General features: G+C 44.0%; 1 protein-coding gene across 1 annotated transcript in view; it reads left to right on the forward strand.

Moving 5' to 3' along the window:
- Positions 1 to 22,602, forward strand: part of inpp5jb (inositol polyphosphate-5-phosphatase Jb) — a 61,199-nt gene extending 38,597 nt beyond the window's left edge. Inside the window, exons 7-13 of the mRNA XM_067437618.1 lie at positions 6,682 to 6,793; positions 7,045 to 7,154; positions 11,378 to 11,579; positions 11,743 to 11,880; positions 12,710 to 12,793; positions 12,923 to 13,027; positions 15,040 to 22,602. Coding sequence (XP_067293719.1) covers positions 6,682 to 6,793; positions 7,045 to 7,154; positions 11,378 to 11,579; positions 11,743 to 11,880; positions 12,710 to 12,793; positions 12,923 to 13,027; positions 15,040 to 15,351 — 1,063 coding nt within the window. The 3' untranslated portion in view covers positions 15,352 to 22,602. The remainder of the gene's footprint in view (positions 1 to 6,681; positions 6,794 to 7,044; positions 7,155 to 11,377; positions 11,580 to 11,742; positions 11,881 to 12,709; positions 12,794 to 12,922; positions 13,028 to 15,039) is intronic.
- The last annotated feature ends 629 nt before the right edge of the window (positions 22,603 to 23,231 follow it).

Below are 23,231 nucleotides of genomic sequence, written 5' to 3' on the forward strand. Positions count from 1 at the left end.
AGTGTGTGTGTGTGAGTCTTTGTGTGTGTGAGCCTGTGTGTATGTGAGAGCCTGTGTGTGTCTGAGAGCCTGTGTGTGTGTGAGAGCCTGTGTGTGTGTGAGAGCCTGTGTGTTTGTGAGCCTGTGTGTATGTGAGCCTGTGTGTGTGTGAGCCTGTGTGTGTTGTGAGTCTGTGTGTCTGTGTGAGCCTGTGTGTGTGAGCCTGTGTGTGTGTGTGAGTCTGTGTGTGTGTGAGTCTGTGTGTGTGAGTCTGTGTGTGTGTGTGAGTCTGTGTGTGTGTGAGTGTGTGTGTGTGAGCCTGTGTGTGTGTGTGTGTGTGAGCCTGTGTGTGTTGTGACGACAGTATGACCTTGAAATTGATATTGAAAACGTCTCGGTTACGTATGTAACCCTCGTTCCCTGAAGGAGGGAACGGAGACGTACGTCAGAACTGAACCGACGAATGGGATCTTACTTTAGAGACCAATCCTACTTCGAGCATCTAACAACGAGCCAATGAAATTTGGCATGCGATCACGCATTCCACGCTCCGCCCCGCAGCGCGGGTATAAATAGGAAGTGGAATGGTAGATCAGCGCTTTTTCTGCTGAGGAGCCGAAAGGTGACCGGACTCCCAGCGGAAGCACAGCATCTGGCGACGGGACGTACGTCTCCGTTCCCTCCTTCAGGGAACGAGGGTTACATACGTAACCGAGACGTTCCCTTTCAGTCGGTCACGTTCGACGTACGTCAGAACTGAACCGACGAATGGGATCCCTTATGGAAAACGCCAGGATGCTGGCCCTTCCAGCGTCCTGCTTGAGCGCACTGCACCGTCTAGTATGGTACGGAAGTCAGGGCTCCAAGCAGGGAGTACAGTCACTGCTGTTTCTGCAAGACCCACTCAGAATGACTATTGGATAACGCTGGGAAAGCGTGCCTACCTCGACTTGAGAGAGAGGGTACGCTGCGGGGCCACGTCCTTCAGGGAAGGAGAGGTGGCAGAATACACATAAGGACTAACCTGGCAGGGTAGTGCAACATATGGCAGTCTCTGGGGTGGTTCCAGCCTGATTGAAGGGGGGAAAGAACACGCCCAGAGACGACAGAGCGGGCTCTGTCGAGGGAAAGACACGGGGCTAGCCCGAAGGGTAGCTGGAACCGTGGAAGAATACACATATGGGGTTGCCGTGAGGGAACCGCTACATATGGGACCCAGCCTACAGCCACGTTTCACAAGCATACGGGTGCAGGCCTGGCGTCAGACGGTCCGCAACGTCTGACACCGGAGGGGTGACGGAGGAGCTCGACAGGGTTAGCCGGTTTCCCGGGGAACACAACTGGAGACAATAGACGCACGTATCCGGCCCAGAGGGCGGGAGTGGCGTTTCGCAAGCCGACACTTAGAACGGGCACTTAGCGCTCCTGGCCCCTGGGGGCGAGGATGCGGGAAGATACCGGCTCTACACGTAAGCTATAGAATCTAGCAAACGTGTTAGGTGTCGCCCAGCCCGCAGCTCTACATATGTCTGTCAGCGAGGCGCCTTGAGCCAGCGCCCAGGAAGAAGCAACACTCCGAGTGGAGTGAGCTCTTACACCGAACGGGCAAGGCACGTCTTGGGACTGGTAGGCCAAGACTATAGCATCCACTATCCAGTGGGCTAACCTCTGCTTGGAGACAGCCTTTCCCTTCTGCTGGCCTCCGTAACAGACGAAGAGTTGCTCTGAGGTCCGAAGGCTTTGGGTCCGGTCAACGTAAGCGCGAAGAGCGCGGACCGGACACAGCAAAGCCAGGGCTGGGTCTGCCTCCTCCGAAGGCAGCGCTTGCAGGTTCACCACCTGATCCCGGAAGGGAGTGGTAGGAACCTTGGGCACATATCCGGGCCGGGGTCTCAGGACGACGTGAGAGTTACCTGGCCCGAACTCTAGGCACGATTCGTTGACCGAAAGTGCATGCAGGTCCCCTACCCTCTTGATCGAGGCCAATGCCGTCAGGAGCACTGTCTTCATTGACAAGATTTTCAACTCACAAGACGCCAAGGGCTCGAAGGGAGGGCTCTGAAGTGCTCGGAGCACTAGAGCTAAGTCCCAAGAGGGTATCGAGGATGGACGAGGAGGATTTAGTCTCCTCGCACCTCTGAGGAACCTGACGATTAGGTCGTGCTTCCCCACGGACTTACCTTCTACTACATCATGGTACGCTGCTATTGCTGCAGCATATACCTTGAGGGTGGAGGGAGACAGCCTTCTCTCCAACCCATCTTGCAGGAAGGAAAGCACGACACTGATCGAACACCTTCGGGGGTCTTCCCGGCGGGAAGCGCACCACTCAACGAACAGGTTCCACTTCAGAGCATAGAGGCGCCTCGTAGAGGGGGCTCTAGCTGAAGCGATGGTATCTACGACAGCTTGTGGTAGTCCATCTAGAACCTCCGCGTCCCGTCCAGGGACCAGACATGAAGATTCCAGAGGTCTGGACGCGGGTGCCATAGCGTGCCCCGTCCCTGAGAAAGAAGGTCCTTCCTCAGGGGAATCGGCCAAGGAGGGGCTGTCGCGAGGAGTGTGAGTTCTGGGAACCAGGTCCGGTTGGGCCAATACGGCGCAACTAACAAGACCTGCTCCTCGTCCTCCCTGACCTTGCACAGAGTCTGTGCAAGAAGGCTCACTGGGGGAAACGCATACTTGCGTAGGTCCCGGGGCCAGCTGTGCGCCAGTGCATCTGTGCCGAGGGTACCCCCGGTCAGGGAATAGTACCACTGGCAATGGGTCGAGTCCGGAGAGGCAAACAGGTCGACCTGTGCGGCTCCGAACTGGTCCCATATCAGCTGGACCGCCTGGGGGTGGAGTCGCCACTCTCCCGGAGGTGTCGGCTGACGAGAGAGCTCGTCGGCTGTCTGGTTCAGCACACCAGGGACATGAATGGCCCGAAGCGACCTCAGCTGCTTCTGACTCCACAGGAGGAGGTGGCGGGCGAGTTGGAGCAGACGACGGGAGCGTAGACCACCCTGACGGTTGATGTACGCAACGGCCGTGGTGCTGTCCGTACGGACCAGTACATGCTTGCCACGCAGCGGCCCCTTGAGGCGGCGGAGTGCCAGATGTACTGCCAGTAACTCGAGGCAATTGATATGCCAATGCAATTGCGGCCCCGTCCACAGACCAGCAACTGCATGCCCGTTGTACGTGGCCCCCCAGCCTGTGGTGGAGGCATCCGTGAATAGCACAGCATGCCTGGACACTTGTTCTAGGGGCACCCCGGCCCGGAGAAACGAAGTGCTGGACCACGGGCTGAAGGTTTGGCGGCAGTAAGGAGTCACTGGGACCCGGTACTGACCGCTCTGCCACGCCCACCTCGGGACTCGGCCATTGAGCCAGCGTTGAAGCGGTCTCATATGAAGCAATCCGAGCGGCGTGACCGCGGCTGCAGATGCCATATGCCCCAGGAGCCTCTGAAAGAATTTCAGTGGGACCGCTGTCCTGCTCTTGAACATATTCAAGCAGTTCAACACCGACTGGACTCGCTCCTCGGTGAGGCGCGCCGTCCGGTTGACCGAGTCCAGCTCCATACCGAGATAAGAGATCCTCTGTGTGGGACAGAGTTTGCTCTTCTCTCGGTTGACCCGAAGGCCCAACTGGCTGAGGTGACTGAGCACCAGGTCCCTGTGTTCGCACAACTGGTCCTTCGACTGGGCTAGGATCAGCCAATCGTCGAGGTAGTTGAGAATCCGAACGCCGCGTTCTCTGAGTGGAACAATGGCTGCCTCCGCGACCTTCGTAAAGACGCGGGGCAACAGGGACAGCCCGAAGGGCAGGACCTTGTACTGATATGCTTTCCCCTCGAACGCCAAACGTAGGAACGGTCTGTGTTGAGGGAGAAAGACACACGGAAGTACGCATCCTTCAGGTCGATCGCTGCAAACCAATCCTGGGGACGGATGCATTGGAAATGCGTTTCTGCGTCAACATCCTGAACGGGAGCTTGTGCAGGGCCCGATTCAGAACTCGCAGGTCCAGGATTGGTCATAACCCACCCCCTTCTTGGGCACAATGAAGTAGGGGCTGTGAACCCCGTCTTCATATCGGCTGGAGGACCCGGCTCGATCGCGTCCTTCGCCAGTAGGACCTCGATCTCTGACCTCAAGACCTGAGCATCGCTGCTTCGCACGAAGGTGAAGAGGATGCCCCTGTACTTGGGCGGCCGGCGCGCGAACTGAATCGCGTAGCCGAGTCTGATGGTACGGATGAGCCAGCGAGACGGCCCGGGGAGACCTAGCCAGGCCCCCAGAGACCGTGCAAGCGGGACCAACCGCACCACAGACGTGCCCGGGGTGGGGCAGCGAAGCGGAGTACTCTGGCCCGACTCGGGAGGCCCGGAGGCGGCCCGAAGTGTTGCCTGAGCACTCCTGGTTTGGACAGAGAGTGGGTGAGAAGGCCCGGAGGCGTCCTCGGAGCCCACTCTGCTGCCCACTGCCCGGAGGCAGGGAAGTGAAGCACTCAGCCCCGACCCGGGAGGCCCGTGGGCGGCCCGGAGTGTTGACTGAGTGCTCACGAGAGAGGAAGTGTGTGGGTGAGAAGGCCCGGGGGCGTCCTCGAGGCCCACACAACTGCCCCCTGGCGACGGGAGGGTAGGAAAGGAGTGACAAGGCCCGTGGGCGTCGCACACTGCCAACCTGACCCTCTTGGGGCCCAGAGAGAGAGGAAACTGCTCTTAAAATGTGGGTACCGCTGGACTCCGGAGAGCCAGTGGCAGAACCGAAACCAGTCAGGGCCCCCCGGTCCTCCTCCGGGGGGGTGGGGGAGGGATGCGAACATCGTCTCCCCCGAGCAGCTCCTGTTCTCCCTAGCCGGCCCGTCTCAGGGCCGCGTCCCCTTGCGCTTGCCTGCCGGTTAGCGGGCCCTGGACGGGTTGGGCGTCCCTCGCGTCCGGCACCCTGCTCCTCCAGTGGAGGCTGCTGCTCGGCTCTAGCAGGGTGGAGGCGGACGCAGGAGGGGATGCCCTCGGCGGCGAGCCGGCAGAGGCGCTGCGACCGACGACCGAGCAGCTGGTCGTCGGCACCCTGGTGCAACGCCTCCGTCTGCTCTAGGGCCACCAAGAACTGCTGGGCAAAGTTCTCGATGGTGCCGCCGAGGAGGCCAGCCCGACAGACAGGCTTTTCTTGCGCATATCTGCCAGGTTAGCCCCCTATTCCTGGACCACTAGTGTGGACATCGCCTGACCCAGGGAGCGTGCAGTGATTTTCGTCGCCCATAGGGCGAGGTCCAACACCGCACGCAGTTCCTGCACAACCCCTGGGCTGGGACTACCCTCGTGCGTGCAGGGCAGAGGGCAGTGAGAGAGGGAAAACAATGACACTTTTTTTTTTTTTTTTTTGTCTCATTTTTGGCCCTTTTGACCCTCCATATTTCCCTCTCTCCGATGCAGCAATTGACATCTGTCCTCTGCCAGAGCCAAAAATGAAACGCTAAGCCCTTTTTCTTTAGGATCAGCGATTCCACCTTCAACTACCAGCAGGCATGCGAGACAGTGAACGTGGCCGTCAGAACGGCACACAGCGCACTGAGCGCTCAAGCCTCTATGAAGAAGGCAAGGCGAACAATGCCCTGACGTGGTCGTGTTCTCATGAGAGAATCCGTACCACCCACGAACAGAGTCTCAGCATGCTTTTGATGCGATAGAGGAGTGGGGGCCCGAGGGGATTTACCCGGCGGGGAATCCCCACTGTAATCCTCAGGCCACCAGCGCTTATCAGCCAAAGTAGCCCTTTTCCAGTAACACTAGAAATGAACTAGATCGGGGGATAGGCGAAGGGACTCGACCCCATCTGAGGTTTCATAGTCTCGACCGCGCATCTAGAGCGCCGACTGACGCGCGCCGGTTGTTGTGACAACCACCGCTGTCAGCCGGTCGCTCGACGGCACACGGCGCGCTGAACACTCGAGCCCTTTATGAGAAGGGGGAGACGAACAACGCGCCGACGTGACCATGTTCTTTACCAGAACATGAATCACCCACGATCGCAATCTCACATGCGCTCGTGGCCGTCAAAGAGGACAGGAAACAGTTGCATACCAGGAATACACGGTTTGAATGACATCTTGAAAAAGACGCAGGGTCAAACCGTGTTGCTCTTTTGTGAATGGAAAGCTGCTCTTTTAGTGTGCTGAAGCACTCAGGGAGATGACCGCGGCTCCACACAGTTCGTTCCGCAAGCCTGTGTGAGCTCTCAGTGATGTCTATTTGTGTGTGTAACGCCCAGCGAACCAACAGTTTGTATGGGAAACGCTCAGCGAACCAACAGTTTGTATGGGAAACGCTCAGCGAACCAACAAGCTCCTTTAGATCGCTTGATCACTGATCAGACGGTCTCTCACTGACGCGCCGTATCACCCGCACTGGCAGACTCTCTCACTCAACACTCTTTGACTCGTAGTCAGACACTCTTCGTAGGAAACAGTAAGCACTGCTCGGCTCCGAAGTAGAAAGCGCTGATCTACCATTCCACTTCCTATTTATACCCGCGCTGCGGGGCGGAGCGTGGAATGCGTGATCGCATGCCAAATTTCATTGGCTCGTTGTTAGATGCTCGAAGTAGGATTGGTCTCTAAAGTAAGATCCCATTCGTCGGTTCAGTTCTGACGTACGTCGAACGTGACCGACTGAAAGGGAACTGTATCATGCGACTCATGGACAAATGTTTGCAGTGTGGTTTTCTGGTTTGGAGACCTGAACTTCCGAATTGAGGACCTTGAGATGCAAGTTGTGAAAGGAGCTATTGACAATAACAAGCTGTCCATACTGTGGGAAAAAGACCAGGTGAGACGTGCATGCGGCCATTATGAACACACAGTCTAGTGCAGCCATGAAGAACCTCCCTCTAAATGTCAAAGATCACCATTTTACATGACATGATATAAATATATCAATGAAAAAGGAGCACCTGTTTTATACAATACAATATATATATATATATATATTTGTTAACTCTATTAATTTCTCTGTTCTTTCCTGTACTATTATTATTGACTTTGTCTTCTTTGATGCATCTCAATCTCTCCATCTTGCAGCTGAACATGGCTAAAGGACACGAGCCTGTGCTTGAAGGCTTCCACGAGGGGCCACTGAAATTCCCTCCTACGTATAAGTTTGATGTGGGAACAGACACATATGATACCAGGTAAATCAGAAAAGATTATATCAATATTTATTTTGACATCATGCTTCTAAACAGACTTAAAGACTCATATTAAAGGGTCTTTTTTTCCCACACACATACTGTACACTCACATAAAAGCTATATATCCTACATAGCAAATCTCAACTGTTGATTGGTTGTATCATAACTATATTATCGCCCAGATCTTTATGTATGGTTGGATATTCACCGATCAGGCATAACATTATGACCTAATATTGTGTTGGTCCCCCTCTTGGTCAGACCTGACCCGTCGAGGCATGAACTCCACTCGACCCCTGAAGGTGTGCTGTGGTATCTGGCACCAAGATGTTAGCAGCAGATCCTTTAAGTCTTGTAAGTTGCAAGGTGGGGCTTCCATGAATCGGACTTGTTTGTTCAGAACATCCCACAGATGCTCGATTGGATTGAGATCTGGGAAATTTGAAGGCTAAGTCAACACCTCAGACTCGTTGTTGTTCTCCTCAAACCATTCCTGAACCACTTTGGCTTTGTGGTAGGAGCATTATCCTGCTGGAAGAGCCACAGCCACCAGGGAATACCGTTTCCATGAAAGGGTGGACATGGTCTGCAACAATGCTTAGGTATCAAAGTAACATCCACATGGGTGGAGGACCCAAGGTTTCCCAGCAGAACATTGGCAAAAGCATCACACTGCCTCCGCCGGCTTGCCTTCTTCCCATAGTGCATCCTGGTGCCATGTGTTCCTCAGGTAAACGACACATACGCACCCGTCCATCCACGTGATGTAAAAGAAAACGTGATTCATCAGACCAGGCCACCTTCTTCCATTGCTCCGTAGTTCAGTTCTGATGCTCACGAGCCACTGTTGGTGCTTTCGGCGAGGTCAGGGGTCAGCATGGGCACCCTGAATGGTCAGCGGCTATGCCGCCACATACGCAACAAACTGAGATCCTCTGTCTATTCTGACATCTTTCTATCAGAACCAGCATTAACTTCTTGAGTAATTTGAGCTCCAGTAGCTCCTCTGTTTGATCGAACCACAAGGGCCAGCCTTCGCTCCCCACGTGCATCAATGAGCCTTGGCCGCCCATGACCCTGTGGCCGGTTCTCCACTGTTCCTTCCTTGGAGCACTTTTGATAGATACTGACCACTGCAGACCGGGAACAGCCCACAAGAGCTGCAGTTTTGGAGTTTTTGGAGTCGTCTAGCATCACAATTTGGCCCTTGTCAAACTCACTCAAATCCTTATGCTTGGCCATTTTTCCTGCTTCTAACGCATCAACTTTGAGGACAAAATGAGGACAAAATGTTCACTTGCTGCCTAATATATCCTAATATATCCCCCCCACTAACAGGTGTCGTGATGAAGAGATCATCAGGGTTATTCACTTCACCTGTCAGTGATCATAATGTTATGCCTGATCGGTATATAAGTCACACTCATGTAAAACACTATAGGGCATAAGAGGGCTAAAGGCGCATTTTATTTTCCTCTCATTCACTAGATGGAACAACTTTCTGCAGCACTTTCCAAAACATCTTTTTCCAAACGCTTTTGATGATGAATGTGGAAATTTGGCTGATCCTCTAAAACAAGCATTCTCAACCCTGGTCCTCCACTGTCCTCCAGAGTTTAGTTCCTATCCCAATCAAGCACACCTGAACCAGCTAATTAAGCTCTTTAGGATTACTAGAAAGCTACAGGCAGGTGAGTTTGATCAAGGTTAGCGCTAAACCAGGGTTAAGAAACCCTGCTCTAAAATATTAGATCAAATTAGAACAGAACCAACTTTGCGTTGTTGCCCGTGATTTTGACGCTCAAAATTTAAAGCAAAGGGTGATATTTTCTTTCAAAGAAAACGCTTTGTAAGGAATACAAAACGGCTGGTAGGAACTACAACGAGCTTATTCCTGGGTTAGAGACATCATAAACCCTACAACTTACATAAACCCCGTCCCAGGAACATGCAACAAAGGGGGTGAGGCCATGTTGAGAAGAGGAAGAGTTGTTGAAGCACATTTGGGAGTCGCTCAAGCGGTCACATCCGTCTTCCACATTTATTGCAATACAGTACGAACACATGCAATAGCATGTCATAAAAGCAAGATGACAACATAAGTTATAACCGAAATTAAACTAAACTACACCTGTTCCCTCCTCATGCAGTAGATAGTCTCTGTCTCTGTGCATCTTACTACAGTTTCCACAGCAGCCATTTATAGATTATCATGACAGAATATGCTAATTCATGACTTGAAGATAGTTAACTCGACATCAGCTACATAAATTCATCAACTAACCATTCAGAAACGTCCTGTCTCATTCTACATGTTGTCACTTCTTCTTGAGTCTCTCCAGCATTATCAGACTCTGGTTTAAAACATAAAGAGCTGAACCGTTTCAGTGTGTGTCTGCGTGAGGTAACCAGAGCTGCTCAGTGTTGCCAACTATTTTCCAAGCAAAGTAGCTAAAGCCTGCCCAAAAAATCGTTACAATGTCGCTAGATGACGTCATGTGTTAATTAGCATATCAGTGACTTCATCACGCCGTCCTTTCGTTCAGTCTGCCTGACGTTTTTCTCACCTAATCCGTGCTCATTTATTATATTTTACAATAATATAATACAGCCGACTGTCCAATAAATGTTTTTATTTCCTATACCTTTTTGTCATACAATATATGATATAGTGAATTACAAAAAAATTATATGTGTAAAATCTGAATTGAGAAACTGGATGAACTAAAGCTGTGATAGTGAGTAATATAAGTGATAAGCAGAAGAGATGGAACTCATCATAACTAATTTATTTAAATATAAAACAAAAGAAGCAGATAACATTAAGTGAGAAATCGATGGCAACCTTGTGTGCTCATGTGTAGCTCGCTCATTCACGTCTGTCAGCTGCTGTCTGTAGGCGCGTGCAGCTCACCTCAGCCATTCACTGAACAGGGCAGACGCAGAGAGAGGAGGTGTGTGTGACGGCAGAGGGGAAAAAAGACCTCGTGCTTGCAGGACAGTGCTGGCGACATTTGTAAACTAAAGTAGCTGAAGTTTGTCCAAAAAGTCGCTAGATTTGTCGCTAGTCGCTTTTTTGAAAATAAGTCGCTAGAGGGGTCTGAAAAGCCGCTAAATATAGCGACAAAGTCGCCAAGTTGGCAACACTGGAGCTGCTAAAACAAGCTCTTGAAGCTCCGCCCTCTTCTAGAAAGGAGGCCGGGAGCATCAGCTCATTTGCATTTAAAGGGACACACACAAAACAAAACATTTTTTGTTCCGCCTTAAAAAGTGACTGTTTTATGCTATAAAAATTATCTGTGGGGCATTTGGAGCTAAAACTTCAAACACACTCTGGGGACATCAGATAATTATTTTACATCTTGCTTTAAAGGCCCCTTTAAAGCAACAGTTATGTAATAATATGTTTTTTGGTGCGAAAAGCATAATAATGAACAAGGGCTGACTTTTGGGTCTTTTTTTGGAACAAGCGCTTTGGGTGTCTAGAAAAGCGCTATATAAATGTAATGAATTATTATTATTATTATTATTATTATTATTATTATTATTATTTTCCATTTGTTGACATGACACAGTCAGATTCAGATGGAAAATATAATAAATTAAGATTAGAGATAATCACCATATTTACTGTATAATGAAACCATCACATTTAAAAATATGATATTAATCATATCATAAAATAAAATGTTATTGTTACTACTCTAAATCTATATTAAATTATTATAGGATCCCAGAATCTTTACTTTTTAAAATAATTTAGGCTCTAATATATTAACATATTTTAATGAGAGTATATTTATTGAACAATGAATTATTTTATTTATCAAAATAAACAGAAAAAAGTACAAACTTTGATCAAAAGTGATTGTTTTGAAAAAGTATTAACTTAGGCATTATTAAAAACATATTATTTTTGATACATTTTTGTATAAATAATGTGGCCCACCTTGCCACCTCATACATGTATAAGATTTTTAAACAACATAAACACTTTTTATGATTTTTTTCCGCACAAAATCTGTTGCTCCATCAATGTTCAGTACAAACATTTTTCTGCAGTCATACACTATTTGGGAAGGAAGTTTTGAGGTCCAAAACTTTGTGTCTGATATTATATCAAACACCAAAATGATCAAGTTTCCCTCCCATTCCTGTTCCTGCAATGATATTATTATTATTTTTATTGAATTGTTATTTAAATGAATCTTCATCTTTCTTAGTGGTAAAAAGCGTAAACCAGCATGGACTGATCGTATTCTCTGGCGGTTGAGGCCGATTGCTCCGGTCAGCAACAGCACGTCGAAGCGCGCGTCCATAACAGGACTTACCACCGGGACCCGTGTGTCGCAGCATTTTTACCGCAGTCACATGGAATACACCGTCAGCGACCACAAGCCTGTCTCCTCGATTTTCACTCTGCAGGTCAGCACACTAACACTAACAGATGTTACTCTGTCCTAAAGCATAAGGCTATAAAATGTTTCTAAGTGTAAAACCTGTTTCAAGGCCATGAATGTCTACTCTTATTGAGAGCAACTTTCACAGCTAGTTTGTGCAATGGGTTTAACATGTGATATCCCTGCAGTTCCCATATAAGGTGGACATGCCTTTAGTTACACTGCTTGTCGAGGATGAATGGAGAGAGATAGCAGATGCAGTGGCCACATTCAAGGTGGTGCCCAACTTTGCTCGGAGCTCTTGGGACTGGATTGGGCTTTACAAGGTTATTTCAATCATTTCATCCGTTCTGAGCATCTAAAGATGTTGGAGTAAGATGGTTAAATGTGTGATTTTTTCACTTTAAAGGTGCACTATGTAGTATTTTTGCAGTAAAATATCCAAAAACCACTAGGCCAGTGTTGTATATTTTGTTCAGTTGAGTACCTAAAATATCCCAGATGTTTCCAACTATTTGTAAATTGTGAGAAAATTGCTATTTTAACTAAGGACCGGGACGTGTCAGCATAGCATTTGAGGAAGTCGCCTGTCAATCGTGTCATATCTGCGTTACCCTCAGTTTCTGGTTTTATTTGGCAGGAGCGCTTTACTCTTAGCAGTGTGAACATGTGAACGCACGGAGTAACGTCATAACATCATTTTCAACACACTTAAATGTATCTAATATGATAAACAGAGCTGCATTACCTCAAAATCATAACCGGAAGAGCGGATCAGTGCAGGGGCTCGGCGAATGTGTCCCGTCCCGTCATAATAAAAGTCCCGGTGTTCGCGAGCCGTGTGTTTGCGTAACAATCGCTCCAGCGGCCGTGCTCAGCTCCACAACACTCGGTCCTGCTCTGCTTTACACTACAGTAACGTTAATAACCGCATCCATGAACGTGATTTCTGCCCGAGTCCTATTCTCCACAGGCTGTGATGAGAAGACCACATGTCCCAAGATGCTGCGCTCACACTTTGCGTCATCAAACTACGCATTTGTTTTGAATAGGCGACCTCCAGTGGACGGAAAGTTGCATAGTGCACCTTTAAGCTCTATTCATATTTAGCTATAAAATTGATTGAACATACTTTACAAATATGTCATTTCACAGGTTGGGTTTAAGCACCATAAAGACTATGTGAGTTACACTTGGGCAAAGCAGGAGGAGTCTGACTTCCTGAGACAGGAGCACCAAGTAAGGACAAATCATGCATCCATTTAGTTGCATGAGAAAGACATCCACTTGTGTTCATGAAGCTACACATGAAGCTACACATTGAAGCTTATGAAATGTAATCAGGAGGTTTTGATTTGCAATCTCCAGGTGACTTTTACTGAGGAAGAATTGCCAAAGGATTCTGGAGACTTCATACTGGGTTACTACAGCAACAATATGAGCTCCATTGTGGGCGTCACTGAGCCATTCCAGGTAGATAATCTCTTTTACTTTTAATTTCAGCATGTACTTGCTATGCAACATAAAACAGTTCTCAGATATTTGAATTAGTAGCTGCCTTTACATGGACAAACCTAATAAACCCTAGATTGTAATTGGACTAGTAGCAAAGACTATAGATATAGAAAAACGGTTCACTATTACTCATGAATGGGAGAAACTGTAAGGGGTGGATTCATGTGCTCGACGTGTCCTTGAAAACTTTGTTCGTTTCTATTATAGCTCTCAAGGTTAACTAATTGTGAAAAGTGTTGATTATAGCATCATATTTAGATCTGTAGGATTATATTCAGATTGTAGCATGAAAGGTTGCAGTGATGAGCATTGTAGACGATCACAGACATGTTGAGCACATGAACTCGATTTCTGCGCACTAACGGATGCTTTCATCATAACTAACAGTGCAAACACAATGTAAGTAAGAGATTTGTTGATTATAACAAGAGTTTTATAGAGAGTCCACTGTTTGATTGACAGCTCCAGTGATTGTAAAGCGAGCGTTCTTTAATCTCTTTCTATATGTAATTTAGTCACAGTTTAAAGAAAATATTTTTTTCATCCTACTAAGAGACACGATCTGAAGTTACATTTAGTCACTGGTTTGATTTACTGACACACAGAAAAAGAACATCTGACTTTACATGAATCATTACATATCAGAAATCACTGGTCTCAGATCAGGCTTTAGAATTAACACGATTACTTACATGTTGTGGCATTACTGTCGAGTCCATATTGTAAAAGTCTTTTTGAAAAGCCTGCGCTGAAACTGGGACTTTTACAGATTTACAGGGGCCAGAGTTGCGATGATGAAGTAGGCGTTGATCATCTTCTGCAGAGGCGGTCTTTCACCTCGAATATTATAGGCATATTCCACAACGAGTCGTTCTCTGGGCTTAGTTACAATAAAAGCTATCCACCTTTTAGCCCCTTTTAGATCTCGCGAGACTAAACTGTGACGAGATTTCTCGTTGAGTTGAAAAGCTGTTCTCATATCTGACTGAGTGTGAGGGTGAAGTGAGGATAGAATATGCCAATGCCACGTTTACATTACGCCCCCTATCATTTTTAATTGAAATAAAAACTATTTAGTTCATGTGGATAATCATAACAGTCGCTTCAATTCCATCAGCTCATCTAGAACGAGCTGTTGGAGTCTTGCGCTGCAGTGATCACGCGGCGAGAAGACGAGCGTGTGTTATTAGGAGCTATGGTTATGAGTGTGTGTAATGTAGTAAAGTGCTTGCATTGAGCGTGTGTTACATGTTAGTGGACTAGAGTAGACTGTGGCAGAGGATTTGTTGTGTGGCAGAAGCGTCAGACTTAAAAAAATGTAATGCATGTTCAGCACTCTATTCACAGAGTACACACCATCGCGAAATTTAAAGTGAAAGTGCATTCAAATATGATTTCAATAAGTTACCGCTGTTTGAAAGGCATGCTCCGTGAGGCATGCACATATCTCCCAATATGACAACTATTAAGATGTAACCATCTCTTAGCTCTGTATTTGCTTGAAGAAAAGTGTGTTTTCTATTTGCACTTTAAATATTTAGTACTTTGATTATGGTTGTTGTTTGCACTTGTTTGTGGGAAGGAGATCAGTTAGGAGGTCAAAAGTTTGTGCAGTACTAAGGTCTGAAGAAACAATCATAGGCCTACAGGAGAGAAGCCAGTCTGTTGAGTTTTGGCAAAACCTTTACAGTGCTTGTTGTCTTTTACTGCATATGATAATTCATACTAAGAAAGTAGAAATTAAATGGCATTCATTACAAGTTGATTAGTTAAAACATTTCAAATGTACATGCAAACTATTTTTCTAGTCATGTTTTTCATCCTTGAGGATTTAAAAAAATACTATGTAAAAATCTCGTCTCGTCTCGTTCTAGTGAAGCCAATCTCGAGTCTCGTCTCGTGAGATTAGGGTCTCGTCACACCCCTATTAATGATGCTTTCCAGTTAATATGTTTCTCCTCCTTTAATAGATTCAACTGCCAGTCTCCGCCGCAGCTGGTCTAAGTCCGTCTGACAGCTCCGACTTCACGTCTGATGACGAGGTAAAGAAGGGCGACTCCTGTGACTCCAGCCCTGAGACTGAGGAGCAACAGAGCAGCAGCTGGAGCTCCAGACAACATCGAAACATCGAGCCGAATTATCCGCACTCCAAAGACACCATGGCACATTCCAGCTCTAGCAGGCAGGGCGGCGGTACTGTCAAGTCCTCTGATGACCCTGCAGATGCTACAGATGACAGCTCTAACTCAGGAAAAGATGCAACCAAGCCAGAGGAAACTTAGCTAAGCACACCACCTTCTCCAGAGGATTATATCAGCTCAAGGCTGGGGTTGCAGGTTTCTGCTGTGATGTCGTTGTAGATTTACTGTCCTATGATGTTGTTTGGAGATGTTGTGTAATATGTTGCAGGGCAGCAGTAAGCGTTTAGTATGTGGCTCCCTCCAGCAAATACAAGAGGGCAGACCAAACTGTTTTTCTTTTTGTTCTGTGTAGTCATTCTAATCATATTATTCTCCTCCTCCTCCTTCTCTTTCTGTCTTTCCAACTGCACAAGACAAAAACTGAAACACTAAGAAATAACCCTACACTATTAAAAATAAAGTTTCCAAAGTGGGGTTTGCCATAGAAGAACCATTTTGGGTTCCCCGGAAAAAAATTCAAAATTTTTCAGTGAACAGTTCTTTAAATAATCGTTTGTTTATTTTTAAATATAAAGAACTTTATTATTCATTTCAAAGAATGGTTTGTGTAATTGAAAGATTTCGTGGATGTTAAAGGTTCTTCACGGAAACATCAATGTCACTAAAGAAACTTTATTTTTCAGAGTGTAGATATACTTGCACAATAATAATGCATTTAATTGATTCATATGGAAGTTTTTTCCATAATTAACCAGGGTATAATGCACAATGAAAAACAATTCTGGTTCTTATTGGATTTATTGCAGCAGATCCTCTGGTGCTCCGTTCCAAACTCTAGTGAGCTGCCCATCTAGGCATCATAGACACTCTCCAGATTCCCAGATGTTATGCTTTTTTGAAATACCTTGGCTGCGTTCAACCCCACTTTTAGACATACTTCCCTAAGGACTTTCCCTCGGGGGTATACCCGCCGTCATTTTGAAGTGCGTTCAACTTCGTCAAGTGGACGAGGGAAGTTTATTTGGACAGACCCTCGACCCCTCGGTTTTGACCGAGTCTACTTATATATGTAAACTTCAGGCAGATCCATAGACCAGAATGCAACACGACTCTGACGTCACAATTGCAACTCGCATGGCGGGCTCCATAGCAGATTCCAAGGGCTTAGGGTATTCAATTTAAAACCCATTGCATGCAATGACGTACATCAGACTGAACGAGATGGAGGGAAGTTAGCAAGGGAAGGGCATTTAAAAAAGTTACCTTAAACGCATCCCTTGTTTTGGCAAAGGATCGGGTATTCCCATGATGCACTGTGAGAAATACTAAATAAAATATTTTATTACTTTCTGAAATCAATGGGGATAAATAGCTCATTGACTATATTTGTGTGTGCTACTTGATTAGGTAGATCAGAATAACTTTAGACTCTTGGAATCAGTTGTAAGCATAAGTTTCTCATAGCAAATAGTGCATTAACAGAGTTACTAATAAGGCTACATTTCGGTTAATATGCTGCTTTTTAAGGTAGCTGCCTTTGTAGATATTCGAGAGTGAGGCAGCTCACTAGGGTTTTGAGAGATCTTTGACTTCCTGCCATAGAGGACATTGGGAATGACCTGCTAAAGGTGAAATGCTATTGTCATCACCTTATCGTGACAGGGAACGGTAAATCGTGTTTAATAACAATACACATGCTCTGCAATTGCATGTATTTACCACACTCTCCTCAGGTCCGTGAAAGGCAGATGCATTAAAAGGGTTGACACACGCAGCACTCGGTAAAGTACAGTTTGTATATTATTCATGTCGATTACCGGTTTAACCAACTGTAAGCATTTTATGATATTATAGGACAATTGCTCTCAGATTTGTGACTGCTGTGCCGTCATGTTCCTGTGGTTAATGTTCTCGAAAATAATTTAAAAGCGATGTCCAGCTCTTTAACCTGCCAGTTTAAAGTCAACATGAAATGCTGTTCACAAACTAAATTTGCTTCATGTTTTTCAACAGGATTGTCAATGAAAGAAATGCAGGGCGGGACTTGATTTAATCAGTCAGGAAGTGACTAGATGAGAATGTGAAGAGTGGCTGTTATTGAAGCCAAATGACTGGAGATTTGTGACATCAACCAAAAAAGAAAGATTAATTTATTTAAAATGAAATAATTAACGCTCACAAGTTTGTTAAAACTTTAGCTTCAGCGCTGTCTTTTGAAAATGACGTGTCATGAGGGGAACGCAAAAACGCCATCTAGTGCATGTTTAGAGAAAAACTATGGAAGAGATGTGCTGTAAAATGCTAACTTTTTATTTCACTTTACTGGAAGAATACAAAGACAAACATATTTGTTTAATTTATTCACCGGTAAAAGAGCCGATTCACACAGAACGCATTTTTGCATTAAAAACACAAGATGCAGAGCAAAGGTCTAAAGATGTGTTTTTACTCTTTCCCCAGCCATCGTTTTTGATCATTTTCATAAAAATGTCATGGCCCCCAGAATATTTGTATGAATATCTGAACATGCAATATATTAAAAGAAACAGACCCTCTCCCTTTAAACAAATAAAAAAAAAATCTATCATTTTATTCTAGCTTCATGCATTATTTTGTCATCAACTCTTGAATGTGGGTAAGTTTCATAAAAAAGGAAAATTTTGAGCAAAAAGCTGAAAAAATCAAAAACTTTTTGTCAAAAACTACATCCAGATGAGATTGAAAACGATGATCAAACACAGATGGAGGAGATCGAGTCCACCAACACCCCAAAGCTTCACAGTCCTATAGCTCGCCTTGGGTCGACATTTCATTCAATAACATTATAGGCAGTTTTGATTTATATTCTGATCGCGTTTTTTTACATATGCATCTGATTACATATGATATTGCATGTTTCTGCTTCTTCTTCGCATGTGTTTTGATCAGGAGATTCAGTACTCTTTTAGAAAACGCCCCCTACCGTATAACAGTGAAAGCCGGAAATGTCCGTCAATGGCGGGGAAAGAGTTAAAAGTTTAACAACTTTTAACTTAAGTGCCTTGTGCTTAGAACACACTGTGTCGTTCACTGTAATGTGAGATGTGAGCACAGCAGACAAAAACGGTCTCTAGAGCAGGGATGAAACTAATATCTGCAGGACGGTAGCCCTCCAGGATCATAGAAAAACAATAGAAAAGAAGCTAGTGCAATGCAAAAATGTATTCTGTGTGAACGGCCCCTTTTAGTCGGCATGAAGCGCATGTTGCGATTAGTCTTTCTTCCCTATATCAGAGCGAAATGGGTTCTCAAACAAGAACACATGTAGGGTGGGGCTTATTTTTGTCCGTGGGGAATTGATTGGATGGCTGTGGTTTGCTATTGGCTGATCTCCTGTGAGTGACAGGTTGCCCCGCCTTCGTCATCAGAGAAAGATTACGAGGCACATGAATTTACAATGGTTTAAATTAAATACTGTGGTATTCCAATCATTTTGATTGTGCGTTCATGCAAACTTTGATTAAATTGCTGGAGGTCCCCAAATTGCTGTGTTGTCAGATGAAAGTAGTTGAATTCTGTCCGCTCGACATTAGCCTGGTTTCCATTATATATTATTATATATTTTTATATATATTATTATATATATTATTATAATATACATTATATATTATAGATTCGCGAAAAACTTTTACGATATTTTCTAAATGTCTATAAAACTAAAAAGACAGTGTTTCCATTAAAGGTCCACTATGCAACTTTCCGTCCGCTAGAGGTCGCCTATTCAAAACAAATGCGTAGTTTGATGACGCAAAGTGTGAGCGCAGTATTTTGGGACATGTGGTCTTCTCATCACAGCCGGTGGAAAATAGGACTCGGGCAGAAATCATGTTCATGGATGCGGTTATTAACGTTACTGTAGTCTAAAGCAGAGCAGGACCGAGTGTTGTGGAGCTGAGCACGGCCGCTGGAGCGATTGTTAAACAAATAACCGCCTCGCAAATACCGGGACTTTTATTATGACGGGACGGGATACATTCGCCGGGCGCCTGCACTGATCCGCTCTTCCGGTTAAGATTATGAGGTAATGCCGCTCTGTTTATCATATTAGATACATTTAAGTGTGTTGAAAATGATGTTATGACGTTACTCCGTGCGTTCACTTGTTCACACTGCTAAGAGTAAAGCGCTCCTGCCAAATAAAACCAGAAACTGAGGGTAACGCAGATATGACGCGATTGACAGGTGACTCGCTCAAACGCTATGCTGACACGTCCCGGTCCTTAGTTAAAATAGCAATTTTCTCACAATTTACAAATAGTTGGAAACATCTGGGATATTGTAAGGACTCAACTTAACAAAATATATAACACTGGCCTAGTGGTTTTTGGTTATTTTACTGCAAAAATACTACATAGTGCACCTTTAACCGATGTTAGGCGACTAAAACGTAATTGTTTCCTCGCGATAAGTCATCCCAAATCATCGGTAGGTTTATGTATATCATAGCCACCACACTAGCCATTATTTACAGAGACGTAGGTGTGTTATCCAAGTATTGAGTTCACAGAGAAACTGTGGATTCAGGATGATCATGTGACCGGTAAATGTGAAAAAATAGTGTTTTCCGAAATACTCCTTTGCAAGCATATTTTTCTCCCGCAATATATGCCGTTTTTGCAAAACTGACGTAATTTCCAGAAGCGTGCACCAAGAAAGCTTCAGGTTTGATTTCATGTTGACTTTAAACGATGACTGCGTGGTTTCTATCTGATCTTTAGTCTGATTTGTGTCAAGTATCGTATCATGACTGTACTCGTGGTAGGAATCCTAGCATATTTGTCGTCTAGGGCTTTCTAGGATTTATCCGACTTGGTAAAATCTCTCGTCTCCTCTACATCTCCTTCCCTTTCTCTGTATTTCCCGTTCCTCTCCTCTCACCATCTCGTCTTTTTGTCTCCATCGCGACCTCCTCCAGGTTTTGACGTCGTCTACAGGGCTCTACTACGTGCTCCGATATTGTAATCTATTAGTAGATCGTGAAATTTTGTACCATGACTACTTAGCCTTAGGACACGTGGCGTGCTGTCTCACTGTTTACATGGTTAGCTGAGTGAGAGTATAAGCGTGTCAGTGTATGTGTTTCTGCATGGATGTTCACGGTGTCGTGCTGTCCACCTCCTTTCAATATTGCAGAGGTGTCGAGAAGAGAAGGAATAGAAAATGTGGCCGATGGTCGTTCTTTTACATTATACACCTTTTTAAATAAATCTTTGTAGTTTGGAATATCTTTGGAGATCGAAACAATCAGGCAGTCTGGAACAAGACACTTTTTACTAGAAATAGAGAAGTTAATAGTCTCGAAACAAGACCTGGCATTTTGTCAAAACTGCAAACAACTGCATTCTTGAGATCTGTAATGTGTTTAAATCACACAACACACTTGTCGCTGATCATGTATGATGGTCCTGTGTATGTTTTAACAGCTGGGTGTTGATAATAAGTTCATGTACAGCACAGAACATGCTTCATGGCATGTTTATTGGTGGTGCTTGCTAAGGCAATGATTATTAATCGCTCATAGGGTTGAGATTTTGAGCACGTCCTTGAACTTAATTGTTCATTTTTTATGCTTTTTTTATCCTTTTTTCGTGTGCTCAAAAATAAACATTTTAAGCCTTTTTCTTCAAGATAAAAGCATTTCTAATAATAGTGAAGTTCCATCCAATTGAATCCTTATGTATTTTTCATATTATGAATTAATAATTTCATGAGTATTAAAATTACAGCTTAATAAAACATTTGTATAACTTAAATGGAACAAGGAAATGGATCATTTAGTTTATCTGATTCGTGTTCATAAATGTAAAAAAAATATGTAAAAAAATGTAAGCCTTTTTTTTTATTTACGTAATTAAATGAATAGTACAATTCCACTGAATCTAATAATCCTTGTTTTTTAGACTATGATTTAGGAATTTTATATGAGTAAAAAAAACTAGAGTTTAATAAAACATTTTGAATAAATCTAGATGTAAAAAATGCTCCACTCAAAAAAACGTTAAGCCTTTTTTATGTTTTTATTTACACTTAATAGTAAAATTACATTGAATCGAATTGAATATCCTCCTATATTCTAAACGAATTATTGATTAAGGATTGTTCAATTATTAAATTCTATTTGATGGAATTTGACTTATAATTAAATTCCATAAATCATAAAAAAGGCTTTAAAAATTGGTTTTTTAGTCATGTAAAATTCTTAATTCATAATATGAATAAGGATTATTCAATTCAATTTGATTACATTTTGCTATCAATTAAAATGAAACTTTTTTTGAGTGTGAATTATTCTTCAAATCTTTCAATCTCAATGGTTGAGATTGAAGAGATATCCTTTATTATTATTATTATTAATATTTTTTAAATAATCAGACTTATTGAGTTTCACATATCAAGCCCTGTCGAAGGTAATAGACCTTAATCAGGCCAGTGCCATATTTAGTTTTGGACAGGAATGAAAACGAGGCTGTGAGGGCTAGAAAGTACTGTTGTTTCGGCTGGTGAAATATCTTTCCGTGATCTAAGATCGTTATACAGTGCATTTCATCATAAAGACTGAATGTCTATCCCTCACAGCCTCGTTTTCATCCGTGTTCAATTCAATATGCCCTCTAACCTGACTACGGTCTTTATCACAGAGTAATCACAACACTTTATCAATACGGTATGAGTGAGGCAAGCACCACTCACATTATCTTCAAAAAAATCAACGTATGCAACAGGATCAGGTCATATTTTTATACTTCATTAGCCCTACAATATTTGAAGGCTAGATGCAGTATTGGAAAAACAAAATCCTTTCAAAGCCAAATAAATGTTTTGCAAGTGCCAGTCTATGATACTTTGATGCATTGTTTTCATTTCTAGTTCATTCTGTGAATTTCCGCTTTCTGAGTTTGCAGGAAGCATGCAGGAAATATTATTGGATGAAATGAGCTCAATGATAATTATTATTATTAGATGAGATACAGTATGTAGAACAGATGACAATCAGTGCCAAAACAGAGAAGAAACTTTATTTAAGATTATATTTATTTTCTTATCCATTCCAGATTCTGCTGGTCAGCTTGTTTAAATCATTATAAAGAAGATGATTTATGATTATATTGACAATATGAATTTATAACTTTCTGCATCTTTATTGTTCATTGAAGCAAATGTCACTCACTCATTGCTGTTTTCTTTATATTCACATTGATTATAAATCAATCCTTTTTGGACTTGTATTGAGAATGTATGGACTTCTAGGCTTGTGAACCATTGTTCTTGGTTGGTGTTGTATAATGGTGTCTTGCCTTAGACCACTGTCAAACATTGGTGTCAAAATGAAAATAAATCCTTTTGAAAGTGGAATACTTTATTACTATTTTTTTTAAAGAAATACATACTTTTATGCATTTAAAACTTAAGCATTGTCAGTAGAATAAAATGTCAAGTGAAGTTAGAATTATAACTTACCACAGTTTTCAAACTGAAAAAGTATCAGATGCTTAAATAATAAATTCATTCCTGTATATGCAAACAAAGAATTATATTAGAAATATTAATTAACTGCTGTAATGTGTGGGTTGTAAGTAAGCTACCAAAAAACAAACAAACAAACAAAACATTTTGCAAAAAATATTAAATATAGCAGCGGTAACCAGCATCAGTTACTCAAGCCTTTAAGGCCTTTAAGCATATGCGTAAAAAGGTATTGTTTTATTTAGGCCTAGTCCACATGTACACATACTCCTCGGCTTTTAAAAAAACAATCACGTCCACACAAGCACGGGTTAAAAAAAATCTCTGTCCACATGAAAAGGCAAAAACATGCGATGATTGGCTGTCTGATTTCCACATGGGCCCCATCCACGGCACTAGGGGTCTTCGATTCCAGGTTTTTTGGAGTCAACTCCGATTCCCGACTCCCACTGTGGGAGTCTATGGAATCGACTCCTCAACTCCATTTACTTTACATCAATACAGGGTTATTAGAAATC

This window comes from Pseudorasbora parva, chromosome 3, assembly GCF_024679245.1.
Source record: "Pseudorasbora parva isolate DD20220531a chromosome 3, ASM2467924v1, whole genome shotgun sequence".
NCBI lineage: Eukaryota > Metazoa > Chordata > Actinopteri > Cypriniformes > Gobionidae > Pseudorasbora > Pseudorasbora parva.